The sequence below is a fragment of the Lathyrus oleraceus genome, chromosome 2, assembly GCF_024323335.1.
Source record: "Lathyrus oleraceus cultivar Zhongwan6 chromosome 2, CAAS_Psat_ZW6_1.0, whole genome shotgun sequence".
Classification (NCBI taxonomy): domain Eukaryota; kingdom Viridiplantae; phylum Streptophyta; class Magnoliopsida; order Fabales; family Fabaceae; genus Lathyrus; species Lathyrus oleraceus.
The window spans coordinates 371,023,811-371,035,313 of NC_066580.1; the positions used below are offsets into that span (position 1 = coordinate 371,023,811).

Genomic DNA, 11,503 nt, shown 5'->3' on the forward strand with positions numbered 1-11,503 from the left:
TCTCGAGGGCCTCGTCGTGCAAAGAAAATTGATCATACTGATAATCTTCAGTAACGGGGTGCCCGTTAATCCAAATTCCTTGATTCACATTGTACCTTCCGCCAATACCATTTCCAACATTCCCTGTGTTGCCAACATTACCCGGGTTTCCATCAGCATTTGCGTTACCCGCGTTACCAGTGTTCACAGGGTTATCAGCGTTCCCAGGGTTACCAGGGTTTTCCTCAGCATTTAGTATCTCCACCTCCGGATCAGGCCTCGGTTGCCCAACCAATTCCCTCAGCTTTTCTTGACCTGCTGCCATACCAGTCATCAATGTCATGAACTGATCCATCCTTTCACGCATATCAGCCAGCTCTTTCTGTACTTGGTCCATCGCTAGTCGTGGACGGTTTTCCTTTGTCGGGTATCTGTGAACTCGCTTGGGACCAATAACTGCCTGATACAGGGAACAAACATTAGACACTGCGGTGACACCTGCAAAACAGACAAGGGTTAATATACATGGTATGCGATGCACTACTTGTTCAGTTTTAAGGCACCCCCGTTTTGAAAGGGAATACCCTACAAATGAATAAGCATGAGATGTTGGATGCAAATATGCAGATGATGTTATGCAATGCAAAGGCATGTCAATCAGAATTGATGGATCCGCTTGAACATCTGTCAGGTTGCATTTCCTGGAGAGAAATTCACTGAGGAATATAATACAAGACCAAAACTCTGCTCCAGAAAACCGGGTTGGTTGGAGGTTAAGGTTTCCTGAATTTAGCCCACCCTCACTGGTAGGTTCTAAGAACAGAAGTTCATCAGCTTCAGCCCTTCAGTCGCGAATAATACGTTTACCACTGAAGGGTTGGCATTATTACGGGATAAAAGACCTCCACTGACTCCCCTCAACAGGACATCCTAAAGCAAGTTCCCAGTGTCGGGGTCCTCGGATTGATCAGCGAGAATGCGCCCACCAGAGCTAACATAATCACGTCTCGAAGGAGAGGCCTCGACTGAGTTCTCGGGAAATGGTCACCAGAGTCGACGATTTCTAAAGGAACACCATGTCGTTACGGAACATCCGTAGGACATAATATATCCAAAAGAAACCTCGTCTGGGTGTGGTTCTTCACGAACGACTTAACGCAGCAACATGTCACACAAGCCTCATGATCATCCACTCTAAAACCTGTGTGTACACTCAAGCCTGGGTAATGGGCTTATCTCTCATAGAACATCCCATCCCAACAAACAAACAAACAGATCCAATAGATACAACAGATGCATGCAAGCAGGTAAGCAAATAAATGTACAAAAGCATGAACACCCAATAAACAAGAAATCACACAAGCTAGGAGGGACTCGCTTAGGGAAGATGGACCAGCAAGAGGTCAACTTCTTAGTCCCCAGCAGAGTCGCCAGCTGTCGCAACCTGAAAAATACAGTGCGCAAAAAAAAAAAACCGGCGAAAGAAAAAGACAGAAGAGTCACTACCGTGCGTTATTCATCCCAAAGGAGGGAAAGGAAACGCTCGAAGTAAACTTGAAAAAGGAAAGGACAAGACGGGGTCTTGCAACCAAATCTTGGGTTCGGGAGTCGGTTATGCGAAGGGAAGGTATTAGCACCCCTACGCATCCGTAGTACTCTACGGGATCCACTTTTGTAGTTTTCGTCTAAAGGGTGTGGGTTTATCTTGTGCTGTTTGCCAAAAAGAAAAAAGGGTTAAATGAAAATGACTCGGGCGAATGTCGCATCCACTGCATACGTATCTCATCTGAATATGAGAATCAGAATCTTCGTAGCTCGGCTACCTATGGGTTGGGGGGATGTGTGCTCGCTAAGACATCGCGTCTTATGCCTACGTATCTCATCTGGCCTGAGAATCAGAGCAAAACGTAGTTCGGCTAACTATGGGGTTATGGATTGGGTTTTGGACGAACGACGTCACTACACAACCTACCGGATGCTCGACCTTTGGAGACTTACTCGCCTGTAGTAGAAGGAGTTAACGTGTTGCTTTGGGTTTTAGGGTTTGGGATGCTCAAGGGCAAAAAGGCAGTCCTTGATGAAGGAACCGCGCTACCTGCAGGGATACGAACACATACAAAACAAACATGTATAAAGTAAATGTGCCAACAAGGGGCTCAGAAGTAAATAAACAAAAGAAAACAAATGCCTCCTATCGAGGTCTTCCAGCTAAGAAAGCGATAAAATGCGGAAAAGAGGTAAAAGTACCACACGGATAAAGATCCGAAGTAACAGCAATTAAAGGAGTAAGAAACCCAGGGATCTCCCAAGCTAATGCCATCAAAGAAAGTGGGTCAGTACAGGTAATCGGAATGAACCTCCAGGGGTTATCCCACAAATAAAGTGGGAAACCACGCAAGTTATCCCTGCAAAAGTCATGTGAGCCCTCACAAAAACTCAACAAAAAGGTTAGTGAAACACCATAAGCATTTTTTTCATGGATAACAGTATGGTTTTAGAAACCTCAAACCCTGTGGCATACACTTCAGAAATCATGTGATTAAACATTCAAGGCATAGGTTTCACCCATTCACAATACATCACACATTTAGAACATTCAAATTGAAGGCGTAAAATAATGGGAATAGGGCAAACCTGATTGGAGAGCTTGATTGAAATTGAGTTGCACCCGTGAGGCCCTTCAGGGTTTGGAGGCTGCTCTGAGTTCTCTGTCAGGTTTCTCTTCAGGTTTTGTCCAGGGTTTTGTTCCAAGGAAACCTCAGAGTATTTTGCTTCTCTTCCTTTTTCTCAAGTGAAGCCTTGGTATTTATAGACTGAATTTCATGGTTTTGTGGGCTCAAAAGAGAGAGACCCAAGTCCAAAATTTTTTATTATATTTTATTTATTTATTTATTATTATTTTTATTTATTTATTCTTTTTGTAAATTTTTTTTTTTTCGTTTTATTTTTCATTTTTTTTCCATTTTTTTTTCGGATCTAATTCTGATTGACATGATGAAATGCAATATGAAATGCTAAATGAATGCATGAATGAGGAGGGCAAATTTTGGGGTGTTACACCAATCCCGTAGAATCAAGATATTTGATTCTGTTATGATTCTGATCAAAAATTCAACACGAATCCTCTGAACAGAAATCAATACACAACGCCTCACCGTTTCACTCGTGTTTCCCGTGGTGTTTCCCTGTGGATCTGAATCGGAGCTCTGATGTCAATTATTGGTTCACAAGGTGATAAATATGAAGAATGTAAATAAGAGAGAGAAGAGAGAATAATAATAGACTTCCAAAAGACGGTTGCAGCAAGTGCACATACACTGCTCCGCTACATTACACAGACTACAAAAGGAATAATTATACTGTTTGTTCACACCACTCACTTGCTTAAATACAAGTGGGACTTCATGAAAATACGAAAGTATCCTCTAACAAACTTTATCTACAAGTTTATGAAAATGAATTAATTCTAACAACTTTATCAATCTATTTCTTTATGATAATTGTTTTACTGATGTTCATTGACGGGATCAACCAACCATACTCTTTTCAGGTTGCATAAATCCTTAAAGATCGACCCTCGTGGTATCTTTAGAGGTCTCTTAAAAACACACAGAATGGTCCAAGTATGCCTCATGTGCAACATTTTGTTAGAGCTGAGATGTTGCCCAATGGGTACCTGATATGACCTTGCGAAGGAGGTGGTTTTATCATCCACATTGTTGATCATATGGATTTGGAGGTACTAGAATTCAACTTTGTTACATTGGTATTTTCATCCAATGTAAAGTAATTTCAACATGTTTGTGTTATTGTTAGCCATGGAGTGTTCCTGAGGTACTTCGTCCCATTGGTATTTTCATCCAATGTAAAGTAATTTCAGCATGTTTGTGTTATTGTTAGCCATGGAGTGTTCCCGAGGTACTTCGTCCATTGTGTGAATCATCAACGATGCTAGCTTAGAAGACAACAATGGTTGTGGTATAATTTTTTGTACTTCATTATTGATGGGGATTTTGTTTTTATTTAAACATAAGTTATAACTCTACAATTTGAAACTACTTATCATGTTAAAGAGTGAGGCACATATAAGATTAATGCTAAACCAAAAGCTATGTTTTCTTTACATGTTTCTCCATTTCATTCAGGCCCTACGTCACCTAAGGCAGATTTCACATGCAGTTTCTCATTAAATTTGAGTTCTTATTTTATCTGGAAGGGTTTCAGAATGAAGTTGACCAAAATCTTGGGCAACTTTACTCCATTTTTGAGGACGAGAAGTTCACGTCCTAGAAGAAAAATTAAAGGAGAAAGAGGAAGAGATTTCATAAAGCGCAGTACTTTGATGTTAAAAGAAGAAGGTATGCAATGTCAAAATCTGCATGGACCTAACCTTTTTTATATGATGCTTTCTTAATTGCTTCATTCAATACAAGTTGAAAAAGAAGTGAAGTTTTTCCACTTGAGTAAAAAATTGATGATTGACTAAAAGAAGAAGAAAAAATATAGAGAAAGAAAGTGAGGGAAATTGTACTGTGAAGAAGGAGCAATGTTTTATTTTGAGTCTCACATTGATTTTGTAAAACATAAGAATTGTACTATGAAGAAGGAGCAATGTTTTATTTTGAGTCTCACATTGATTTTGTAAAACATAAGATGTATATATAGCTTATCAATATCAAACCCTTTGATATCATGATACTTAAATAATACTACAGCAACATGAATTTTGTGCTCAAAACTTTAATTTCAAATTTTAATTAATTTAATTTTAAAAAATTTAATTAAAATTATAATTAATTTTTTGAAAATTTAATTAAAATTAAAATTTAATTTAATTAAAATAATAATTAATTATTAAAAACTAAATATCATAATCATTCCTCCCATTTAATTAAAAAAAATATTAATCTCATTGTCAAATATATAAAAATGTAAGAAGATCACAAAATTCAAAGATCATCAAAAATCATAATATTTAATTTTATAATATGAAATCAATTGCTTAAAAGGTTCAAATTATCATAATAGTTAATTTTATAATATGAAATCAATTGCTTAAAAGGTTCAAATTAAGAGAACGAATGCATTAAAATCTAAGAGTCATGAGATTAATTGTTATGCACTGTCAATGTAAAAAGTTTTACACTGTCAATACATCACAATTATCCGTTTGCATTACTTTTTAAGTGATTAAAATAAAAGTCAAATATTTTAAATAAATCAATTGTTGTGATTAACTGTTTACAATATGAGGGCATATAATTAAATTCAAGAGTTATTATTTGATTATCACAATATAAAGGTGCAACATAGAGAGGAACATGACATAACCCAAAAGTGTAGTAGTAAGTTAGCAACCTTCCATGAAGAGTGATATAACAGTAACAAAACTAGTAGCAAATGGATTATACAAAGAAGCCCTTCAACTCTATTCTCACCTCCACGCTTCTTCTTCCTCCCACACTCGTAACTCCTTCACCTTCCCCATTCTCCTCAAAGCATGTTCCAATCTATCTTCTCCTTCCCCTTCCCAAACCCAAATCCTCCATGCCCATCTCTTCAAAACCGGTTTCCACTCCCACCCTCACACCTCCACCGCCCTCACCGCCTCCTATGCTGCCAACTCTCACTCTTTCCCCGACGCCCTCAAGCTGTTCGACGAAATGCCTCAGCCAAGTATCACCGCCTTCAACGCTGTACTTTCTGGACTCTCCGGAAATGGGCCTTACGGTCAAGCTTTTGGGCTTTTACGTGAGATTGGGCTTCGGAATCTTAGGCCCAATTCTGTAACCATCGCGTCTTTAGTTTCCGCACGTGATGTAAAGAATCAAAGTCACGTGCAGCAGGTTCATTGCTTCGCGCTCAAGTTAGGAGTTGAATGTGATGTTTATGTTTCAACTTCGCTGGTCACTGGTTATTCGAAATGTGGGGATTTGATTTCGTCCAATGAGGTTTTTGAAAATGCGCGCGTGAAAAATGTTGTTACTTACAATGCTTTCGTGTCGGGGTTGTTGTGTAACGGGTTTCCTCGTCTTGTTTTTGATGTTTTTAAGGATATGATGATGGGTTTGGAGGAAAAGCCGAATATGGTGACTTTGGTGTCTGTTTTTTCAGCATGTGGTACTCTTTTGAATATTCGTTTGGGGAAGCAAGTACATGGGCTTAGTATGAAACTAGAAGCTTGTGATCATATTATGGTGGTGACTGCACTTGTTGATATGTATTCGAAATGTGGTTGTTGGGGTTCTGCTTTTCATGTTTTTAATGAAAGTGAAAAGAGGAACTTGATCACTTGGAACTCTATGATTGCGGGGATGATGATGAATTCAGAGAGTGAGAGGGCTGTTAAAGTGTTTGAGAGAATGGTGGATGAAGGGGTTTTGCCTGATTCAGCAACATGGAACTCTTTGATTTGTGGGTTTGCACAAAAAGGGGTGTGTGTGGAAGCTTTTAAGTACTTTAGGAAAATGCAATGTGTTGGCGTCGCTCCATGTTTGAAGATTGTGACTAGTCTTTTGTCTGCGTGTGCTGATTCATCTGTGTTGCGAAGTGGGAAAGAGATACATGGGTATGCTTTGAGAATATGTGTTGATACGGATGAATTTTTTGCAACTGCTTTGATTGACATGTATATGAAATGTGGGTGTGCTTCATTGGCACGATGTGTTTTTGATCAGTTTGATGCAAAACCAGATGATCCTGCATTTTGGAATGCATTGATAGGAGGGTATGGAAGGAATGGAGACTATGAGTCTGCTTTAGAAATCTTTGATGAAATGTTGGATGAAATGGTTCAACCAAACAGTGTAACATTTGTTAGTGTTCTATCTGCTTGTAGTCACAGTGGTCAAGTTGAGAGAGGATTACATATTTTCAGAATGATTAGGGAGTATGGTTTGGATCCAACGCCTGAGCATTTTGGTTGTGTTGTTGATCTTTTGGGTCGATCTGGCCGGTTGGGCGAAGCTCGAGAGCTGGTGCAAGAATTAGCAGAACCTCCTACATCTGTTTTTGATTCTTTGCTTGGTGCATGTAGGTCCTACCTAGATTCCAATCTTGGGGAAGAAATGGCCAAGAAACTTCTTGATATGGAGCCGGAAAATCCAGCTCCACTTGTGGTTTTGTCAAACATATATGCTGCATTGGGGAGATGGAGAGACGTAGAAAGGATAAGAGGGTTGATCTTGGATAAAGGATTGGACAAACTCACTGGTGTTAGCATGATAGAAGTTGCATGAGAATTGCATTGCTTACAAAGAAAAACATGAAAGAAATGTTCTTTTTCCTTTCTGATGATAACATAAAAATTTGCTACTTTTGGAGTGATCTTTTTGCTATTTAAACTTCCTTGTAAAAATCAGTGATTCAGCATATCTTTCACTGCAAATCCGTAGTAATCGTCAAAATGGTAGTCAGGTTCGTTGATGAAACAAGAGATGACATCTCTCAGTGTGATGACACCAACTACTTGATCATTTTCATCTACTGTATAAATCCTGTGAATAGACTGTGAAGCAAGAGTATGAATCACGCTCTGCAGAGTTGAGTCAGGCTTGCATGTTATTGGCCGAGTGACTTTTCCAGGTTCATAAGATGCTGAGACAATTTTCTTCATGTAATCCATGACAGTGAGGTTCCTGAAAGTCAAAATAAAGAGATGGCGAAGGAGAACATTTCAGTTGAGTAATTAGTTCTGTAGTAGCTGCTGTTTGTTTTCCTTAAATAGGAAATATCATCCCACAAACAATCACACACTTTTATATTAAGTGAACAATCTTTAATCTTATGAACCCTAGTTGATTAATATTTTCAGTCTCATTCTCAGTTTAACAATAGAACATTATTACGTCGTCGTTTGTTGCATCTGTTTGGATATCATTATTTTTTTGTTTTACCCAAAGATGAACCCAAGAGAGTTTTATTTTCAAAACTGCGAAAACAATTTTGTTTCTTATTTTGATGTGTTCCCCTAATTATTTTTAGAGATGCATATCATGCAGGTTCCTGGTTTGCCTCTTAGTCTTACCTGAAATTGGAGAAGATTTCAGGCTTTAGCAACAAGTATCTGATGTCTCTAATGCTCAAGTTTCCAACAATTGTTTTAGTTGGCCCCTCTACAACAGGAAGACCACCAATTTGATGATCCCTCATAATCTTGAAAGCTTCAAGAATCAATTCATTGCTCTGGACACTAATAACCTAAACAAGAAGAAATAAGATGTGTTTAAACCTCCGAGCAGAGGGAAGCTATAAAAAATTTGAATGAAAATTGTTACCTTATCAGCAGACATAAAAGGAAGTCCAAGATCAGATAGAGGCCTGGCTGCAATGCTGTCGAACCAATCTCTTCCTCTGCATCCTTCTAGGCCTTGGACAACTGCTGACTGAGTAATGAAGTTTACAATGTCTGGATTACCAGGTTCTATCACCGGTACATTCCTCAGCCGATATTTTGAGAGAAGCAGTAAGACGGTCAACATAGCACTGTTTTTTGCAACTGGAACAAAAGGTGCCCATCGGTATGATTTCAGTATTGATCCCACCTGAAGCCAATGAAGAAAAAAAAGCTTAAACTAAAAATTCAAAAACCTCATAAAAAGCGAACTTGCAGTATACACTATAACCATCGTTTGCATACCGTTGTTGACTTGAAGGGTTCTTCTTGCAATATTACTTTGTAAAAATCTTCACCAAGGTTATTTGCAGCTTGAGGAGCATCTTTAGCCATGGTTTTATCTGCAGCAACACCACCTGCCACTGCTGCACCTACTGCAGCAGCAGTTAGTCCAGCAATTGCAGCAGGACCTGTAACTCCTAATGCTAATGCTCCCAAAGCACCGACAGTTCCCGCGCCAACTCCTGCAGCTGTTGCTGTACCAGCTGATAGAGCAACTGCAGCAAGCTCTGCACTCTCCATCACCCAGAGAATAATGGCTGAATAATCTATGATGCCAAGGTATCTGCCTCTCCAATCTGAACCAATTTCTGCGTCAGGGTCTTTAACGGGAGCAGCTAAAATGTTGCATTCAGACAGAATCTTAACAGCTTCACCAACAGGTGTGTCTGCTAGAATTTCAATCACTGCCAAAGTAGAGGTTCACATGAAATGCATAAGGTATATAGCTTTGAAATGCATCTATATATGGTTAATTCACGTTACCTTTTCCTCCTGGAACTCCTGGAAAAGAAGAAACCGGAATCTTTGCAAATGAATCTGTCAATGTCTCCTGCAATGTATGTGGTAGTTTCTTTCTGGATTGTATGGTTTCAAAGTAGCTGTCGCATTTTGAAAGTGGGGTGATTGGTGTGACCTCTTGCGCTTGCGCCATATTTTGAACTGAAGTCATTTGTATTAGTTAATGTTTCAATGGTTTTCAAGACATTGCAGAATTGTAGCCGTAGAGATATCTCTACATGGTCATTTTAGCGCGTTTCACTTTGGATAAAATTGATTTTTTGACATTGGATAAAATTGATTTTTTGACATTTTTTTTTCTTTCGCACTCTGGTTCTCAAGGGAAAGGAGCCCTAATAATCCAGAGCTCGTGCCGAGAGATCATGATACTGGCCAAATTCGGTGTTTCCCGAATCTTCGTTCCTTAGCCGATTGATTTTGACATTTCGAATGTTTTAGAATATAATTGTTTTTGTCACTGAAATAAATTCTAGCTTGATATTTGATGTTTTTCCTCCAAACATGATTTTTAGTTTATTCAAACCACTTTCCCTTAAATGCATTCAAAATAATAATTTATAATCAATTCTCTTTTAATCAAAATCAATTTTTAAAAATTTAGGAGAAAAAAGATTATGCATGTAAAATAATTTAACACTGTTATCCAATCACTGTATATTCTGTCAAATCACTGTATATTTTTAAATTAATTATATGGCATGACTGATTGATGAATTTCTATTGGATGATACTGTAAAATTATTTGTAGAGTTGAATTAAGTTCAATCATACAAAATTATATAACAGATCATCTTTTAAGATTCGTTGGACCACCTTGATAAGGTTCCCCTATCAGGAGGAACATCAGATGATATATGGATGATGTTGTCTGATGTACGTGAGTAATGAGTTAAGAGTCTCGCATCAAATAATATATGACTTAAACATAGTATCATGTATTGGAGTGATGACAATTCTACAATATAATATTTTGCAGAATTGAGTGAGATCCAGCTATAATTCTTAATGGTCTGAAATCAATTTAATTCCCATGCATTTTTGTTTCCTCTCAAATACGAGGATGATTCAACCGGACTGAAATTTTAGGATGGCTTATATGGCAAGGCTAGAAATAACATATTTTATTTGATTGGAAGATTATACTCGTGCCACGATTTTTCTTTATCACGTTGATCCTCTAAATGAACTAATAATCGAAATTATTTGTTTAATATATTGTGTAATACATTAACCAAAGGCTATAACTATCATTTCCTTCTAATCTGATGTTTGGCTGGCATTGCAAAATCATGTGAAAATTATTGAATCACGACATTTGGTAATGTCAATCTCAAAAAACAATAAACAAACCTAGTGCAATTCTAAACTTGTTTATGTAATGCTTAAAAAAACATGCATGAACAATAGAGAGGTTGACGTACCTATAGTTCTGAGAATGGCAATGGATTCAGATACACATTGAAGTTGTATTGTCTATGATCTGTATTAGGGAAGCGGTTATGTTTGTTTTCTGAGTGGTCTTTGAGAATTGCTAGCAGTGCCAAGTGTTGCTATAGGATGCTTGTCAAAGGCTCTTTGAACCACTTGTTGAATGCTAGTGCTTACTTGTTTTTCTTTATTCAATATAAATTAATTTTATGCTAATATTTAATAGGAATAGAATAAGAGGTTATAGTTATATATACGATGAAATGATAGTTTTATTGAACATAGGTGTAAAATATTTTACATCCTAAATGCATAATTATTAAAGGAGTTGATGATGAAATGATAGTTTTTATTGAACATAGGTGTCGATGTAAAATATTTTACATCCTAAATGTAAGGAGTTGAACCTATCACCATGCTAAATAAATATTGCAATAAATATATATTTTATACCTGATTTAGTATTATAAAATTATTTAATATTTTAATTATTAATGATTAATTAATTTATTTTAACTATAAATTATTTAATATTTCATTAAGAGTTTGAGTATTAGTATTTCATATTATTTAATAAATTAATTTTTATTTTATATTAATAATATTTATGGTTGAAATAACTATATAATTAATTAATTTTTATTTCAAACTATTTAATAATTATTTGATATTATACTTTATTTTTATTTTTATTGATATATGAAATAATATTAATATTATTAAATAATTTATTAAATATTTCAATTATTATACATTAAATAATTATGTTATATTATTTCAACTATTTAATATTTCAACTATTAATATTTTAGTTATAATATATCAACTATTTAGTTTATTAAATATTTATTCTATTAAAAAATTACTTTATTAAATATTTAATATATTAAATATTTAATA

The 11,503-nt window shown here is 36.5% G+C and overlaps 2 protein-coding genes across 2 annotated transcripts; one reads left to right on the top strand and one right to left on the bottom strand.

The window, feature by feature from the left end:
* The first annotated feature begins 5,287 nt into the window (after positions 1-5,287).
* LOC127119556 (pentatricopeptide repeat-containing protein At2g02750) lies at positions 5,288-7,217 on the top strand. Its single transcript, XM_051049806.1, has one exon. The coding sequence runs from the start codon at positions 5,343-5,345 to the stop codon at positions 7,215-7,217; it is 1,875 nt and encodes a 624-aa protein (XP_050905763.1). The 5' UTR covers positions 5,288-5,342.
* Positions 7,195-10,742, bottom strand: LOC127119557 (SNF1-related protein kinase regulatory subunit gamma-1-like). Its single transcript, XM_051049807.1, has 6 exons — positions 10,597-10,742; positions 9,140-9,316; positions 8,618-9,060; positions 8,256-8,522; positions 8,006-8,178; positions 7,195-7,616 (listed from the first exon to the last, which is right to left on the bottom strand). The coding sequence occupies exons 2-6, from the start codon at positions 9,306-9,308 to the stop codon at positions 7,337-7,339; spliced, it is 1,332 nt and encodes a 443-aa protein (XP_050905764.1). The 5' UTR covers positions 9,309-9,316; positions 10,597-10,742; the 3' UTR covers positions 7,195-7,336.
* Between the last annotated feature and the right edge of the window lie 761 nt (positions 10,743-11,503).